The sequence below is a fragment of the Strigops habroptila genome, chromosome 2, assembly GCF_004027225.2.
Source record: "Strigops habroptila isolate Jane chromosome 2, bStrHab1.2.pri, whole genome shotgun sequence".
In the NCBI taxonomy this organism is placed as follows: domain Eukaryota; kingdom Metazoa; phylum Chordata; class Aves; order Psittaciformes; family Psittacidae; genus Strigops; species Strigops habroptila.
The window spans coordinates 103,095,878-103,115,388 of record NC_044278.2 but is presented as its reverse complement, the minus strand read 5'-3'; the positions used below and the strand labels follow the sequence as shown (position 1 = coordinate 103,115,388).

Genomic DNA, 19,511 nt, shown 5'->3' with positions numbered 1-19,511 from the left:
CCAGGAGCAGGGAAAAAGGGGGAAGTGAACAAGAGGCTGCGTCGTTCTGAGTTACCAGCTGGGCTTAAACCACAACACCCCAGTCTGGGGAGCACCTACATACCTTAATTCCTGTGTCTTTCTGTCCCTCTTCAAAACAAGGCACCAGGATTGAGGTCAACGTATTTCAGTTGATGAACTGAACTGAACTCACCATAGTTCAGGAACTATGCTGAGCCTTCCACATGATGCAGAAATGTTGAGTAAATGGCAACTGGACTTCGGTTTAAAGCTTCCAGGTTAAGTCCTGATTCCCATCTGCATAACTGATGCAGACATAACCTCTCTATCTGTTTGTGAGTTATGATGGCTGCTGGTGACTTCGCATATATTCTTTCAGCATCTTTTATCTCCCATTTACAAATAAACTGTACCTATTAAGGTAAGGTGACATTTGCTTAGAGTATTTAAAGACACACAAAAGCCTGGGTATTTGTTTCATATATCCTTTTTATAAGCATTGGGTTGAATGTTCCTAGATCTCACAGGCACAGGATGTTAAATTGCCTTCACTGCACTTCATATGAATAGGCAGAACAGTGCTGGGTCAGCAGGAGATAACACCTGAGCCCTCCTTCTATTCAAAGTAGCAAATGAACCAGGGTGGCGTTATTGTAAGGACATAAACACTTCTGCTTTCACTCTTTATGGCTACCTATTTATTTAATTAAATCAAATAAAGGGCTTTGGTCATCTGTATTCGAGAGATTAGGAATTCAAAGTCAGTTTTCAACAAGATGTAAGGCTGCCTTCTCTCCCTTATGGAACCTGTACATTAATTTCAGTTGTGTTAATCCTGATTTACAACACCTTCTAAGTTAAACTGATTTTAGTGCTCACTGCAAGGATAACTACATTGTTAATAAACACCTCTCTAGCTGTCTGGAAAACCTTCTCTGAATGCCATATACATGTATGTGACATCCTAACTATATGGATGATGCCACTTCTGGGAGGAGTGCAGATAGGTAGTTTGATTGAGTCACTCATTAGGATCTGTATGTCAGCTTTGCCTTATCATGCCTTGGCTTGAAATGCAAAATTCAGCATCTTCTGTTTTCAGGTGTGCTCACTCCATTCTACCTTCCAGTATTCACATTAAAAATGTCCAGGATCAAGAATTACTGCCATGGTAGGACATGGGTCTCAACCAGTGGCCTGGTCTCCAAACAGGCAGACAGCTATCCACTCCTTAGGCTGGAAAGAAACTTCCCAGAACTTTTCTGGTAGACAGAATTCATTATGAAAAGGTGGCAATAATGCTAATAAAAAATCTGAAAGCTTTCCAAACACTGCAATAACTGTTTGAATAAAAAGTTTTCAATACTGATACTTCATATTTTTTATTTTGCATTAAAAAAAGACCAACAAAACTTTATACAATTTTACTTTTTTTTCTCAATCTCCCACCATGTCAACTATGTTTCACAAGTTATCCTTTGAGTGTACCAGCTGAGAATCAGTTATCTAAAGTTGTCATGTCTTACATACCTGCAACTGCTCCAAAATGCTTAGCTAGAAAAGATAAGAGACTGAAAGGAAAATATTTGTGTTGATAAAAAGGCAAGCAGGAAGGTGCTGATGCAGAGATGTTTAACTGCCTTTTCAAAGTCTAATATATTGCTCTGCTCTACCAGCTATACATACAAGAAAGATTTTGTGATTAACTATTCCTTAAGAGAACCTGTTGGCAATCAGGTTCTACAGATACTATTTGTAACAGATATTCTGATATTTGTACTACTACAAGCAAATTAAAATGTACCACAATGCAACATGGCATAGTAAAACAATACAAAACAGTAATCTATTATAGTAATAAAGCTAACATAGGCACTTAGAATATTACTTCTCAAGTAGCTCTCAGTCCTCTCAAAAGATTATTTAGAGGGTATATTTGACAGCTCAAAGAAGAATGGTCAAGGGGAAATGAATCAGCTAAGAGTACCACCATGTAGCAAGTCTATCACTTGATAACCTTCCAAAAGAGCTGAAATGGATGACATGGTTGTTTACTGAGCCCTCAGCAAGTCTTCACTACAATAAAAATGCCTTGTGAATTAGTCACTAATTAGAAAGTGATCACTTCGAGATGCTGCCATAAATTTTCAGATGATCATCTAAAATGTCACGTAGAGTCAACGGAAGCTGTCAGCTTGGAGCTTCTTGGGAAAGTAAGAAGAGTTAATTATTGAAAAAAAAAAAAAGTGAATGTTTTAAATCAGCATCATTCCTGAAGCCACAGATTTCCACATAAAAACTCCCTACAGAGTTGGCAGAGATCAAGACTGTACTCTAACCTTGTAGCAATGAAAATGCAATACTAAACAACTATGCTTTCTGTACCCAGTAAGTGCAGTTTCATTGTCTTGGAGATATTGCCTATAAATACAGGCTAAGAGGGTAGGGGTTATTGAGCCTGGAGAAAAGCAGGCTCCAGGGAGACCTTATAACAGCCTACCAGTACCTAAAGGGGCCTACAAGAAATCTGGAGAGGGACTTTTTACAAGAGCATGTAGGGACAGGACAAGGGGGAATGGCTTTAAACTGAAAGAGGGTAGATTTTTGTTAGATGTTAGGAAGAAATTCCTTACTGTGAGGGTGGTGAAGCACTGGCACAGGTTGCCCAGTAAAGCTGTGGATCATCCACCCCTGGCAGTGTTCAAGGCCAGGTTGGACAGGGCTTTGAGCTACCTGGTCTAGTGGAAGGTGTCCCTGCCCATAGCAGGGGGTTGGAACTGGATGAGCTTTAAGGTCCCTTCCAACCCAAACCAGTCTATGATTCTATGATATTCTAGGACCCTGAACAGACACGAAGGTTTCCTTGCAATGATTTTACTGTTTTAATCCTGCTTGGAATTACAACAGCATTACTGCCAAATCACACTAGCAGGATAGCACTTTTATGTCTACCTAGAAAATGAGAAGGACACTGACTCACACAGCACAGGGAAGCACACTAAAAGCAGATACTGCTTGGGAGCTAAAATCCGAAACAAAAGTCCTGTGGAGAGAGAGCAGAGAAGGAACAAAAATAGTTCTTAAAAACAAACAGTATATGTGTCTGTTTTCAGTGGAGTTATGAATATAGCCTAGTAGCATAACATAAGAGAATTCATATATTGGCTATAAAGTGGAGTGGGTATTTTTATTATATACCTTTTATTTAATTTAATCTTAAAAACTGAAGATTACTTAAATTTTTTCTCTCTTCAACAAAATCCTAAATAACTACATTCCCCATCATCTGTGTGGTTCAATCTTTAACGGATTTATTCACGATCTCACCTCCCCCATCACAGTAAGGCAAAAAAGTGTTTCTTCTGCCACACTACTTAGGACCTTGTTTATTTATGAAGTTGTTCCACAGTAACTGAACACAACATCTTTGTCTAATTCAGTGTCTTAAGCATATGTATTTTAAATTCCCTCCTATCCTAATAGCAAACTAACTCTCACAGCCAGAGTTACCCAAGACAGCAGAATTTCAGGTTGGCCTCCAGTTAGCCCCGTCACTGTCACCACCTCCCTTTACAGTCGAGCAGGATCTCACATCGCTCGAGAAGACTCCACTTTGTGCTACTATAGAAACGTAGTAACGTAAAACATGGGTTACTGTGATGAGGTCTTGCTGAAAGAGCATGATTGTCACTGGTGTTTATGGAAATAGGGTCGGGCCTTTGATGTGATTGAATAAGGTGCACATTATACTCTGTGACGTGCCAGTTAAACACGGATGAAAAGAAACCGAAGCTCTGCAACACTTACATGAAATTACTGCCACACAGTTTGAGTGTGTGCATAAACACACATGTACTTTAGTCTTCACCTGGAAAAATTTCTCATCATAGAGTAGAATTTCTATGTGCCAACATATGGTTGCAGTTGTCTTGCTAGATGTTTCTGTAACTTTTGGTAACATTAATGGGCATCAAATGCATTTGCTGAGAAAGTACACCCCTCTGTTAGTGTTCACTGTCACAACGCCTGCCATTTCTCACAGCAGAACAGGGCTTTTGCTCTTAGTTAAACACCTGAATATTACTATTTTAGGCATCTGATAGCTCAGCACTGACCCATTTCCTAGGGTTTGTTTGCTTAAAAATGCGTTTAGGACAACTGCTGATCTGCCTGCAAAATACGATGTAGATAACCTGTGAGTACAGGTGATTTGAGTGAGCTTCATGGTGAAAGCTTGAGCATTCACTGTGCTGCTTAAACCATCCAAACCTGACCTCCACAATACCACAATGCACCTTCTTTGAAGCAGCAAGTGGTATGCAAATAGTGCAAAGCTGACTAAGTATTTCCCCATAGCTACCGTGTGTTTTACATGTATCTATAGGAATTATGTCTAGCATGTAAATGACTACAGATTTTGCTTTGAGCAAAATACAAGCACCTGTGTACAATTATAACTGCTCCATATGACACTTCCCAACAGTTGTCACCGTGGTAAGGTAGTGTCACAGCACAAAAATAGGATCTAGCCCAAAGAGGGTCTTACATCAACACTCCTCTGACAAAAGAAAAACACAGACCCTATACAGCTGGGAGTAAGACTAAAAGACAGTTGCTGTTCTTAAGACCAAGTAGACAGCATAAAACATAAGCAAATATTCAGGGGATGTGTAGATGGAAAAGGCATGAAAGGAGTAGTTTCATACCATGCAAGGATGTTTATATTTCAGCTCCTTATGTCCTGGGAGAAGATTCTGTCACTACTGATACACTAAAAATATTTTCTTGCTGATGTGCACCACTGAGCAGCTGAAAAAGGCCACAGTAAATGACATCAGGATCATTTGTACCTTTAATCCACTCTAAAGTTGGAATTTGAAAACCTTTGCCCTAAAAATAAAAATGCTATTGTATAATCATCCAATTTGTTATTGACAGTTGCTTATTTTTAGTGACTTTAAGGAGGCAGGAAGGAGAACAACAAGTTAGTCTTTGATGTCTGTGGTTCCAACAGTAAAGAGCTGGAGACTTCTTTGAGAATAATTTAAATCTAATCAATTTAGCTCAGCTGGTACAACATTTCAGCAATAAAAAGGTTTAGTTGTACGAAGCAAAAAAAAAAAATCAATTAATGAGCAAATGCATAAAAAAGAAGAGGACCGATCATTTGAGTGGCAAGAGGTGACTCGCCATCTCTACATTCTCTTTTTCACATCATCTGCTTTTCTGTGAAGTCCTTTGTACCAGTGCTAAGCAGGTTTAAAACTCTACCAAATACACCCATTACATTTTATACTGTATTAGTACATGTGGAAGCCACACTGCAAAATGCAGGAGGGTAGAAAAATCACAATTGGATCTAACATGAAAAGACATCATTAGACCATCAGAGAGGTAGCGTTCTTCTTGACTAAAGAAGAACAACTATAAGCTACTGAAATACTTTTACATAGTGTATGAAAATAAATCTCTGTGACCCAAACTAAAAGCCAATACTTTATCAAAACTCCCTCAAAAGTAAACAGGACTATCAAACAAACCACAAGAAACCGAAGGAGGAACCACCTTCTCTTCTAAAAAGGAAAGAAGGTAGAATATTCAGATACAGAGGTGACAAGAAATCTGCAGTGGATGACGACAGGGCTACCTGACCCCAACTAAGACAGACAAAAGGGTGACCACTCCTCCCTCCACGCCATTCAGCTCAGATACGTCTTCAGATTTTGCAGTGCCACCACACAACATCTGAACTGCTTTTCAGCAAACAGTGGCTCAGCCTCCAGGTGTGTGCTTTTACAGCTGGGTTCACACAGCCCAAAGCCCCTCCTAAGAACCTGTTCAGTCCACACAGACAGCAGCAGGTCTGCACACCAAGCCACAGCATGCTGTGAAAAACAAAGCACTCTGTTCCCTGCCGCCATTTGAGATCATACAGGCTGGTACTGAGCCACATCAGCACTGATCCAAGTGACCATGTAACCATCTGATGGCTAATGTTGACACAAGCAAGACAATGGGAAGGGGCAAGGCAGGACCTTCTCCCTGGGTGTCAGAGAGATTTGCTCTGGTGTCCCAAGCCAACTACAATTGTATCTTTTAATAAGTCTACATAATAAGTTATACAAACCTCTATTATGTATTTTTATAGGTATTATTATAGATTAATAGAATGATGTGGGTTAGAAGGGACCTTAAAGATCATATAATTCCAAACCTCCTGCCATGGGCAGGGACACCTTCCACTAGACCAGGTTGTTTGAAGTCCCATCCAACCTGGCCTTGAACACTGCCAGGGATGGGGCATATATGAGGTTTATATATATACCTATACTAGATATTACTCTTGTTGCCCTTCAGAAAAATATTCTAAAGAGGAAATACACTGTTCAACAACTGAGAAGCAATGACCTTAATGCTAACCAGTAACCTTCATCTTTCTTCAAAGTATCATCTAATTCAGATTTCACTCACGCGAAATGAAGACAACATGTAGAAGTCTAAAGCTATGTATTGATAAATACCAGCTGGAAGACCTGCCATAACTAAGGTGCAACTTAACCACCTAGATTCACAAGTTCGATTTACAAAGGCTGAAGCTTAAATTCCTTGTGTATCCCACGTTCAAGCTAAACACTCTCCAAGGGCCAAGCATTCAGCATTTGAAGGGCTGGCTATGGGTAACGGCTGGGTAAGGGCACTTAGGCTTGCATTCCAAATGTTAGGACTCAAACAGATCTGTTGAACTGCAGCTCCAGGAAAGGAGCCTCCCTGTCACAGGACAGGTCGGACTGCAGAAGTGGACACAGCCCCAAGCACTGGACAGTGGAATCTGCTTAACTGCGATTGTTTCCTCTCAGTGGCTTACGCTGAAGATAAGTAAAGCTGGATATGTGCTAAATCCTACTCTGAAACCTTACCATTTCCTATGAGCTGGCACTACACACCTCCTTCCTTAGCATCCTGCTTACTTCAGCAGCTATGCAGAAGTCCCTGAGGTTCTGTCCTTATTAGCAAGCAGTGAGGCCAAACAGGAAAATACTACTAGAGTGATCAGATTGTGCAGAGGAGCCAGAAGGAAGGTGGCTTCTCCTTTAAGCCAGCTCTAGCCTGGTTCCACCAGTGGCTGGAGGACATCTTCAAGTTCAGCGTCATCAAAAGCAATCCAGCAAATGCTGTCCAAGGTGCTCCGAGATTTAACCCAAAGCAGAGCTGATCAGGAAACGTGCTTCAAAAAGTACATTCCTCATTCAAAGAAGGAGAATCCTACTGCACACTTACCACAGAGACTGTACTAGGCACCTATATATTTTGCACGGGAAGAGGTGTCTCAGCCTTTTACTAGACCTGTCTGTAAGTCACAGGCAATGTCACTGACACTTCATCTATCCCTAGAGTAAAACAGAGACCACAAGTGAATTCTGAATGCACCATGGTCCTATAGAAGTCAGTGGAAGTCCTCTGGGACCAGAATTCCACCTTCAAAGTATCTCATTGTTATCTGTTTTCTCATGAACTCTTGAAAAAACTCGCCATTTACAAGCTCTCTGCAAGCTCACTGCAGTGTGTGCTGCTCTCGCTCCTGACCACAGGACAGAGGCCCCTGACCAGCGTGGTGGGGCACAGGGTACCCTGGGCTGAACTGCCCTCTGACCAGATGTTCACCAAGGAATCTTCCTGCCAAAAACTATCAGAAACAAGAGAGAGAACACCCAGACTGTCCACTGGAGGTTGTCCACCACCTGCCCTGACCCCTTCAGCAGCTGGCCAGGGCCTCTGGTGTGCAGGGCCCCACTGGCTGGGTGCCCTGTGGGGTGTACGTGGGTGCTGGGGGGGCAGGAGGCCCTGTGCGGTGGGTGCCAGTGGGATGCAGGGGCGCTGCGGGGTGCAGTGAGGGGTGGCCGGGCCGCGGGGAGGCCCCGCGCTGTGCAGTGCTTGGTGCCCGGTGCCCGCAGCCGGGCCGGTCTGCGCTGCCCCACCGCGGCCCGGCCAGCGCCGGGGTCCGCGGCGCCTGCTCCCCACGCAGAGCCCCGAGGTCGGCCCCGCGGGCTCCCCGCCGCCGCGCACCCCGGCTGCGTGAGGGCGGCGGGGGAGGAGGAGGGGGCGCGGGCGGCGGGGCCGGGCGGCCGGGCCGTGGAGGCGCCGAATCCCTTCCCCCGACGCTCCTTCCTCCGCCGCGGCGCCTCCTCCCGCCGCCGCTCCTTCCCGCCTCGCCTCGCCCGTGCCTCACCAGCCGAGGAGTGGATCTTGGAGGATTTCCGCTGCAGGGACATCCTCAGCGCCGTGTCCAGGCGGGCCCTGTTCGGCATGCTGCGGCCGCGGCGGCAGGCGAAGCCCGCGGCGGGCTAGTGCGGCGGCGGCGGCGGCGGCGGCGGCAGCGGGCTGGCCATGGCCCCCCCTCACGCAGCGCCGCGCTGCGGCCTGGCAGCGGGGGCGGGCGGGGCGCTCAGCCCCCGCCGGATCGGCTCCGCGCCGCGGCCGGAGGTGCGCTCCTGAGGGGGTGCTGCGGCCTCCTGCTCCCCTGCCCTCAGCGCCGGGGCCGGGGGTAACCCCTCCGTGCCTGGCGGCTGCCTCTCCGGCACCGCCCGGCGCGGCACCGCGGCTCGCTCCGCAGCCCCCGCCGGCCCCACGCACCGGGGGACACGGGGTGCGGCCCCGGGTGCCTACCGGGCTCCTCCGCTAACGCCCCCAGGGACAAGGCGGGGTGCAGAGCCGGGTCCTGGCCGTCTCCTCACAGCCCCTGAGGGAAACAGCTGCTTCCCGGGGGGCAGAGTGAACGGCCCGGCCCTGCCCGGCGTTGTTGTCCCGTTCTGTAGCTTATAAACGGGCTCGGTCTGGTTCTCACATCCCTGCAGACATCTGTACCTCAGCTAAGCGCTACTCCTTTGGTAACACGGCCTCTCTCAACTCGGTATACCCAGTGTGAATCATTACCTAAGGTACGATGAAGTCAGCGCCTGGGTTTTAGGGGTTGGTTTTGGTTTTTTTTTTTTTTTTTTGTGGTGTCTGTCTGTAACTAGTATTTTACTGATATTTTAGGCACATAAAGCCCCCACTGGGATCAGGATCCCTAACGGGTTTTCTTTCTTCCAGTTACAAGAGCACCTTTCATCATGTGGCATGCTGCCAGCCTCTTCACAAAAGATATTGTTCCTTCTCAACTTAAAATACCCAGTAAATCAAGGATAAAAAAATAAATAGAGGAAATCGATCAATAAGCCACTTAACTCTTACAGCACATCGCCTTTCTGTGCAAAACGTTTGCAACTGTGAGAACTTACCTATCAAGGACAGGTAAAGAAGGACTGAAATTGGAGGGGGGGAGGGGAATAACTGAAAAGGAGCCTCCCAATCTTTACAGATGCTGGTCTCAGTCAGGCATAGCTAGCAGTGGCTGCCACATCTAAAGGGGTTGTCTTTGAGCTTTGAGGTAGGATGGTTTAAGTGAGACAGAAGCTCCCATGGGATGAGGGTTTATTGAGTTTTGGGAAGATGTACTGCATAAGAAATGATCCCCAGTACATTCAAGGTTTGTGAAAAATGGCCCTAAATCTGTATCTAAACCACTCTACCATATGGAGTTGGCTAGCATACGTGATGGAGAATTCGGGTGCTATTTCAAAGATCATAAATAGTGCAAAACCTCTGAATCTCGCTCTGCTTTGGTGTCCTCACATATAATATGGAAACTGATATTTTCCAGCTACAATTTCACAAGAAGTCACAAATAGAAATTGTGTTAACAAATCACTTTGCACTTCATAAATGCAGAGTAATACAGAACTGCAGCATTTTACACTGACTTTATCGAGTGCATTATAGTCTATCTGGAGATGTTTGCTTTGGGACAGGACTGCTGCAGACACATATTTCTTGGCCTTTTGCTCTTGTGGATTTTACCACTCAGGGAGAAGGCTGGCATTTTGTGACTCTGGTAAGGGCAATGCTGAATGCTGGCATTCCTGTATGCCTTTCCCATTTTAAGCCCAATGTCATGGAGCTGGTTATTTTCATGAGCGTGATTTTCTACATCAGCTTACCCCTTTGCCTCTGCACAAATTATTTTCTGTTGTGGTCAGGTTTTTTGCAGCGGTAGGGATTGACTGGAGAAAAGAGAATATGTTGTTAGCTAGTAGACAAAGTGAAGTTCACTTCAATGTCAGATCGAAGTCAAGGAAGGTGCTCCAAAAAAAGGACCAAAAAAGAATGGCAGCTCCTGGTTTCATGTTGACTTTTTCTTCAGAAATTAACCCTCAGGTGACCTGTGTTTACAGTATGCTAGAAGTGTTGTCAACTGTGAGCCGTCAGCCCTGTCAGCCTGCAAGCCCAAGTAGCACCTAAATGCTCTTGTTCCTTCTCACGTGCTACACTGACTTTCACCTCTGCAGCCTCAATGTTCTGGAAGAGTGCCCCAGCCAACACACCATCTGGCTTGCATCTATGCAGGGCTATTTAGTCATGTAAACTTGACTACTCAAGCTCCTCAAAGAGATTTAATTACCCAATCCACACTTATCTCAACAAGCCTGAGATATTGACCGGTGGAAGCCAGAACCCTAAGCATTAGCGACCAGGCACTTCAGTGATGCTTAATGGCATGGAAGAAAGAATTGTCCAAGGAAACTGAGCAAACAGGATGATCTCAGTAACTAAGAACCTGAGTGCTGCTCAGCAGGCTTAGGAGTCAGGCCCACAGGAAAGCTAAGTGTGCAGTCTGGAGGTGACCGTGAGTTGTTGTGTTTCTGAAAGCTCACATTCATTAGTAACCAGCTGATGGGTAGCAGGTTAGTCCTGAGTTTTGAGAAAAGAAACAGATTGTTCAGCTGGGCAGGACTCACCTTTGTCAATTTGTTATGCAACTCCTGTCTTTGTCACACCGCTGATGTGCACTAAATTGTGTATTATCAGACCATGAGTCATGGCAGTATGATTCCCTGGGGTCTGTCATAATGGCTCCATGGTTTGAATGATGTACCAAAAAACAGGAGTTGGTAGTTTTCAAATTACGATGTGCTCAGTTTTCTAGTATTTATAGCAGTGTACTTTCAAAGAGCTCAGTGTGCATAATAATTATTTCAATGTAATAAATAAAGCAAAGGCAGGAAGAATGGTCCTGTGGTTAATGTGCCAGGCTGGGAGACAGGATATCTTTATTCTATTTCTGACTGTGCCAGATACTGTCTGGGACTGTGGGGAGATTGTTAAACCCAAATTTCCAAGAGATGCATCATTTGCTCCAATTACTAATGATATGCACAGAATTTGGTTCTAAAAAAAAAAAAACCAAACACATCTTAGAATTTATCATTAGTACAGTGGAAAACTTAACAGCCCAATCAATCGAAGGGCTATCAGGTGAGAGGTAATTGTTACAGAAAAACAAAGAAAAAAATAAAGAAAGTAAAGAATGCTACTACAAAAGAATATCAGCAATAATAATGCAGTTAATTTTTCTGTAGACAGACTATTTCTCTCTGCCCTTTTTCCCTCTTTCTGGTGCTGTGCTCACCCTTCCACAGCCCCTTGGGACCTAGGATTGGCAAGTGCCAGCCTTCCTCAAGCAATGGGTGTTGGGGCTGCAGCCGGTCACCGGTGTCTTCCCAACAAGTTCTCTGTTGTTTTTAACATGCCTTGACACCTTGCTCTTTCTTAATTTGTCTACAGCTCCATGTTACATGCAATTTTACTATATGTGATGCCATTTAATTATGCTACATACTTGTTCTTTGTTCTTTGTGTTATCCCCAAACCAGCTTTGCCCAGCTTCCAGGTCTGCACTGCTTTAGCTTACTACTTGAGAGTAGTAAAGTAGTACTCTCAAGTAGCTTACTACTTGAGAGTACTACTTTATAGCCCTGAGTTCTCCACTGCCAAGACTGTGTCCTTTTTTTTTATCATCCTATGCCTCCTCTACAATGTCCTGTGTCCCCACTTTCAAGGATCTCTGCTGTCATACTAGGCCTGTATTCCTCTATGCTACATCATGTTAATTATAAATATCTCATTATACACAGCATAATTTCTTGCCACTCTCCATATGAAAGCTACGGTCGTGCCATACAAAGTTAAGCAAAAGTAAAAGAGTTAGACATAGCCACCTGCTCATTAGAGATACTACTTTTACAGCTAAGGAAAGTAAAAAGAAGGCCATGGACAGGTCAAGAAAAGTTCAGACAAAACAAGTCCTGAGGCCTTGCAAAGTCAGTACAGAGCCTGTGGCCTCCTACCAGCAATGTTATTGTTGGACTACAGGACTAGAGTAATCCCATGCAAATTCTGCTTGTCTAACTCTGCTTGTCTTAAAATAACCCACAACAGACTGTCTCAGTCTTAAACCAACTTAAACTCTGTGCTGTGGTGCTTTGCCTTTGTTTACATGCATAAGGTGAAACCAGCATGATGAAAATTATATGCTGAGATACCTGGGACGTATCTGTCACTCATCTTGACTTGCTGTTTCCAGATTCATAGAAGCAGCTACTTCCAGATCCAGAAGTGTGCTTAGCTTCTTCACTCAAGAAACTATATTAAATCATTTATGGATCTTCTCTGCAGAGATGCTGTATGTCTATAGACTGATATGTGACGTGACTGTTAATAGATGCATGGCCCACCTGTAACCTCTTAAAGGATCTGATACTCTCCTGTACTTTCTAGTGCAGAAGGGGCTTCACTCAACAATACACTCTCATAGCCCACAGATTTAACATAAAGGTGGAGAAAAACTGTGATGAATTGCACGTGCAATGGGTGCATGGGAGAAGGGTGGCAGGGTGGAGGAAGGGCAAACCATTACCTGTGAGTGCAATGGTGGTAAAAAAGGTCAAAGATTTGGAAATGTAGGCATCTTCATTTTTCAAGTCCCATACAAAGCTCATTCAAAGCTATACAGTCCTTTCCTCTTATTTCCAGTGGAAATTTTCCTGGTGCTAATTATTTTCCAAGTGGAAAATAATCAACACCAGGCACATCAAGGCTTTCCAGATGACTTTTGAATAATGGCACATGTAAATAAAATTATAGTGAGTAGAACAATCGCATTGGTGTGCTGGAAAATAAATTGGTACTCATTTTGTAGTAGAGGTGATCTGTGATTTGCCTGAAAAATACTGAAAAAAATTAAAAAGATGGAGCCTTTTCTGTATTAACACTAACAAAACCAGTGAAACTAAATAAAGAAAAATAATATCTTATTTTCCTAGTATGCTCAAGCCCAAGTACTGGTCTAGTGGAAAGTGTCCCTGCCCATGGCAGGGGGTTGGAACCAGATGATCTCTAAGGTCCCTTCCAACCCAAACCAGTCTGTGATTCTACGATACTTCGTTTCTGGGAACCCAGACACGCAGAGCGCAGCGCCACGGTGCCTGTGCCCAGGGGAGCGCCGCGCTGACACGCCGGCGCCGCTGCAGCACCTCGGAGAGCTCCCGCGGGCGGCCGGGGACAGCTCCCGCCGCGCTCCCGCCGGGGAGCCCCGCGCCGCGCAGGGGTTTGCCGCGGCTCAGGGCAGGACGGGGCGGCCCGGCGGGGCTCTGCCACCGGCAGGCGCCGAGCGGTTCCCGCTGCGCTGTGCGCTAAGGGCGCGGGAAACAGCCTGAGTCATAGAACCATGGGATGGTTTGGGTTGGAAGGGACCTTCAAAGGCCATCTGATCTGCCCTCCTGCCATGAGCAGGGACATCTTCAACTAGATCAGGTGGCCCAGAACCACATCCAGCCTGGCCTTGAATGTCTTCAGGGATGGTGCATCCACCACCTCTCTGGGCAACCTGTGCCAGTGTGTTTCACCACCTTCCTTGTAAAAAAATTTCTTCCTCATGTACAGCCTGAATCTCCCCTCTTTTAGTTTAAAAACCGTTACCCCATCTTTCCTACTGCAACAGGCCCTACTAAAAAGTCTCTCCCAATTTTTGTTATGTCCCCTTTTACATATTGAAAGGCCACAACAAGGTCTCCTAAGAGTCTTTTCTTTTCCAGGCTGAACAGTGCCAGCTCTCTCAGCCTTGCCTCATAGGAGAGGTGCTCCTTCCCTCTGACCATTTTTGTGGCCCCTCTCTGGACCCTCTCCAACAGGTCCATGTCTTTCCTGTACTGAGGACTCCAGAGCTGGACACAGTACTCCAGATGGGGTCTCACCAGAGCAGAGGGGGAGAACCACCTTCCTTGACCTGCTGATCATGCTTCTTTTGATGCAGCCCACGATATGGTTGGTTTCTGGGCTGCGAGCGCACGCTGCCAGCCCATGTCCAGTCTTTCATCCACCAGCACCCCACGTCCCGTGCCAGTAGAATTTCAGCCCGTTAATTTTGCAGTTGGCTTTGCTTATTTTTATTTTAACTTTAGGTTAATCTTATTCCAGCATTAGCGTTCGGTTTAGGTGCTGCCCATCACATCAGCGCTCCCCACCCAGCACTGGGCAATGTGCCCAAGCGCCTCTGCCCCATCTTGCCTCCCCATGGCCGCGCTGGCCCTGCCCGCAGGGCGCGGGGGGCAGCGCACCGGGAAGAGAAGCCGGTTTTTCCCCATGTATTGATTTCTTGCCTCCCTGCCAGCAGAAGCTGCGGCTCGGAGGTGGCAGCAGCCGCCTTGCCGGGTCACCTTCTGGGACAGGTCCGTGCTGCGGAGGGGAGCACGGCCGAGCCAGCGCTCGCTCCTTGTTGCCTGGCGCCCTCTCCTGCCCGGCGGCACCGCTTCATCCCGCCAGCGGGAGGCTGTGAATTGAGCAGGGCCCCGGCCGGGCCTCTGCCCCGAACGGTCCGTGTCATCCAGCTCGTTCTGCCTCCCCCACTTCTGCCGCCATAGAAGTTAGAGTGAATCACACCATCGTGTTTCTGGGGTTTTGGGTGTCTCAAATTGCATGAGGATCTGAATCCAGATGTGTGATAATTCTAAATCGTTGCACTGTGATGCTTGTATCTTTTCCGTATGAATGCTTTTTCCATCCAGAATTCAGTTTATGTATGCATATATATTGTGTGTGTCTGTGTACACAGAGGCATAACCTACAGTGCTAGGCAAGGAATAATACGATTTTTTACTCTGTACGCATATTACTGTATGCATATCCAAGTGAACTGCTACACATATGCAGAGTAACTACACACTAACATACACATATTGGCATTTCTTCTTCTTTCAGCATTTACATATACACCATTAACATTGAATGAATGCAATAAACTGCATGCAAAATGGGTTTAATATTAGTAAAAGGAAATGTACCGGCAACCAAAGTGCTCTATTCATGCATCACTCACACAGTTAAGGGCAAGACCTCTGTATTAAAATAGCAACACGGTGTGCTGTCGTGAGCACATGTGCTTGAAGGTAAAGGGATGAGCCATTATTAATGTAGCTCAAACCTGTGTGAACTGCAGAAATAGCTCACAGGCTGGGTAAGGTATGTCAAATGTTCAGCACAGTAGAACCAATGTTGCGTAAGGAAACGCATTAGAATGGAAGTGGCCTAGATGAAGGCTAAAGATGAGACAGACAGGTGCAAGATAAAAATTCAAGTGCTTTTCTTGGAAGTAGAAGTAAGTGATACCCTATATCTGTCCCACTTCACCCAGAACAAGAACTCCAGCTGTGGGTTATAAATGCTCAAAATGATGGGACAAAGTGATCCCACACATCCTATTACAGCTGTTAAACCTGTAGAATAAGATCAAAGCTGTGTTTGTTTTGTTGTGTATACGTTTCACTTTTGCATTTCAGACAATTTACATTACACTAGAGATAAATTTGGTGGTGGGATAAACACCTTCAAGAATAAGCACGAATGCCAAGGAGCAACTTGCACTGAGCTAGCATTTGGTGAACCTGCTCCAGGTCTCGATTACACTAGTCAAAAGTCCAGTGTAAGCCCAGGGAAGGAAAGGAAATGGGAGAAGTTCTGCTGTGAGGTACCTTGTGCCTCCAAAGGGTGGGCTCACTCTCTTCCCGCAGTAACCGGGAGCATGCTGAGGGAAGGCTGCAGGATGCTGGGCAGTACTCGCCTGGTGTGATGGTTTCTGTGTCATCCTGGTTTAAGCCCAGCCAGCAACTATGTACCACGCAGCCGTTTGCTCACCCCACCTTTTCCCTCCACTTGGCAGGATGGGGAGGAGGTTGCCCAGAGGAGCTGTGGCTGCCCCATCCCTGGCAGTGTTCAACGCCAGGTTGGACGGGGCTTGGAGCAACCTGGTCTAGTGGAAGGTGTCCCTGCCCACAGCAGGGGGTTGGAACTGCATGAGCTTTAAGGTCCCTTCAACCCAAACCATTCTATCATTCTATGAAATATATCACAGACCTATTGAAATACAAAACCAGTGTAATGTCCTTGTATTAGTTTTGGAGCTATTCTGGGACACTCTGTTCAATAGATCGTGAAAGGGAGATGATGAAAACCATGAGTGATACTCCCATTATCCCAAATCTCTCCCCGTTTCTAGACATGTATATGATTCACACAAACTTTTCAGTAGTGCCAGAAGAAATAGTCTGTTCCTAAGATGAAAGAATAAAAAAAAGCTTGGAAACAGTTACAGGTGTACAAAAAGATCTAATGAATACGGAAGGAAGGAAAAGGCAATTGAAAAGAGTCTGAGGAATGGGGTGACGTTAAAACACTTCTGCCCAGTTTGCAGTTAGTTGGTAACACGGGAATCAATTTCAACATCATATATTATTAAAGAAAGACAATTAGAGAGGCATACAGGCCCTAATATCAGCTAGGAAGTCATCACACATGCAAGAAATGGAAAATCCTATTAATTCAGCCTGATAGTTCTCTGTATCTTTTCAGGGCCCCTGTCCAATCTAGCACTCTGGGTCATTTTCCACATTAAAGGCTCTGGGTTAGTGCTGCAGCTTGACCTGAGTTTAACATTTCAGTTGAAATAAATTGCTATTTTTAAAACTTCTGCCCACATTTTTCATTTATTTCCCTAGAAATAAATTAATTTTCTTAATGTCACCAATAAAAGTCATTTAACATGTCACTTCTTCCAGAGATACAGCCAGCCTGATGCCAGCACCAGCAGCCATGCACCCTGGAAATGACCAATAGAAAATGTCTACTGGTGATCAACCAAAAGTGGCTTAGAAGACATTTCTAGGTTGAGGATATTATGCTGTTCATCTTTAACATTTCTTTATTTTCAGTTTTCTTCCATGCCATACAATTATGTTTATGTAAGCTATATCCTATTAAACACCTAAATAGAACACAGCCAGATGGAGAAACAGATGATTAAAACAAATACAAAAGTAAATAAGAGAGATGAGAAGTAAAATTTCTAAGCACAAAACAGATCCTTCTCTCACAAAAGTATGGAGAAAATTCCCATGAACAATAAGCATCATGAAGTAACTCACTGAGAAGTAGATACTTCCTTTAACAGGAGAGGAATTTAAAAGCATGGAATAAGAGCCCAAGGCATAATAAAAGGCAAGAAAATATTTGCTAGCAGCTCAACCTGACCCACTTGGTGCTCGGAGAGAGGCCATGTGTGCAGGGAGAGATAACAGTGGCATGGAGGGACTCTAGGAAGCCAACCTCAGGTGCCACAGGCATCCTTCACTCTCACATTTCACAGCTTTGTACTCAACTTCACAACTGCAGTAACATCTTGTTTCTGCACGCTCAGCCGTCTTTTCCCTTACACTGTGCACCAGTGCCACCAGTGGTCTGGCTCTGTCAGAAGAGGTTCATTACCTCAACCTAAGAGCACCCTATTCTCTTGACCGCCATTAACTGTAAGGCTTCAATTCTCATACCCATTAAATATCAAGTCATTACTTCTTTTACATAGTCTGTTACAAGATCTTTCCTGTATTTTATCCTTCACAATGAGGTGATTCAGCAAGGCAGATTTGCTCCACGCAAGGCTGCAGCCTGACAAGTTGGCATTCTCAGTCCATGCCAGAAGGCGACCATTATCCCTTTGGCTTGAGAGTCTGTGCTGCTGATGAAAATCTTCTTCCACCTTCTGCACGGCTGGGAGCTGGCACCCCTGCACTGCCACAGCTCCCACTGCTCCTGCCAGCAAGTGCTGCTTCATTTTGGACTGGTAGCACCCAAGCTGCCGCTCAGCAAATCAAACACTCTAACATGCTGAGACGTACCTCCCTTCCCCTGTCCTAATCATGCTGACACCGGGTACAGCAAAGACACAGCACCATGGTGAGCGTCACAGACATCACCTGCCCATCGGCGAGGCTGTAAGGACCCCTCTGGGGCCTGGCTGCCCCCCACGCTGCTGCTGTGATCCTGCTGTAACCTGCACTGGCTGGGGAAAGCCACCATAAAAATATCCATCTGTAGCGTGTTTATGCCTTCTGTTGTGCAAACTCTGGGTAGAAGAGGCTTGAGCTGCACAGAGGATGAATCCTGAAAGCTTCCTGTAGCCAGGGCTGGTTCTGGCTCTTCCAGATCACGGACAACTATGAAAAATAGAACTCTGATTGCCCCCTCTGGCCATTTACTCAGCTGCAATGAGACAGCATACAACCAGATCTTCAGGTGTTCAGTATCTCCAAGTCTGAAGTGCAACCAGGCACTAATGTTGCATTGAGTTTCTGGGCAAGTGATGGATAAGGCCCAAGAGCTGGACCAGCTGGCTGGCAACTGGGCTCTATACCTGGTGCTAGCTTCTTCGACCCCTCCACCAACCTCACAGGTTAAACAACAGTCTCTACCTGTGCTCTTAGGGCCCATGCAATAATATATGAGGGGACATGCACATCCAGTTGCTCTTTATTTCAGCAGAAGCCCCCAGGAGTCTCCTGAGAGCATCCCAACGCACTTCTGCAGTGTCAGCCTGCCCTCCATCTCACACTCCCGCTGGTTCTACACCTCAGCTTGGGCCTCCAAACTGCTGAAGATAAATCCCTTTACACTCTTACCCAATACTTCCTGTGACCTGCTCCCAGCTGCCTTGTAAGCTCCACTGTGTTACCCACTTCTCACTGCCCCTAGTTTCTCGTTATCTTCTTCCCTCACGATCACATTCACAGGGTGGAGGGTTTGACGCAGGCATGGCGACCTTCTCTGCATGCCTGGGAATGGCCAGAACTCAGCACCACAAATGCATGGTAACACAAACTTTCCAGTATACATCTTTAAAGCAGTAAGACCTAACTTTCACCTTAACTGACAGGCAGGAATTGCACAGATGACCAGATCATCCCACACGTTTTAAAACTCAAACCTGAGAAGTGCAGAATCAGTCCAGTAGGTGAATCCCTCATAAAACAGCTGATGCTGGAAATTGTGCAAGGAAAGTAAGCGTGTGGACCTGCCAACATGTATAGGTCACAGCTTCCAAATCAACACAACAAATACAGGAGAGCCCAAATTTATCTGTGAGGTTTCTTGTAGAGAGTACAGTGCTGAGATTGAGATGTGTTCCTGTGACACAGAAACTCAGCTTGGAAGTACCAGCTCCCGCTGCCTTCAGCACAAGCCATAGTCACTCAGGAGCAGGTGAACACGTTCATGAAATCGAGCTCAGCAAGGGTGACATGTACAGCTCC

At 45.5% G+C, this 19,511-nt stretch overlaps 1 protein-coding gene across 1 annotated transcript in view; it reads right to left on the bottom strand.

The window, feature by feature from the left end:
- ATP8A2 (ATPase phospholipid transporting 8A2) overlaps positions 1-8,373 on the bottom strand; it is a 328,378-nt gene extending 320,005 nt beyond the window's left edge. Inside the window, exon 1 of the mRNA XM_030477755.1 lies at positions 8,228-8,373. Coding sequence (XP_030333615.1) covers positions 8,228-8,306 — 79 coding nt within the window. The 5' untranslated portion in view covers positions 8,307-8,373. The remainder of the gene's footprint in view (positions 1-8,227) is intronic.
- Between the last annotated feature and the right edge of the window lie 11,138 nt (positions 8,374-19,511).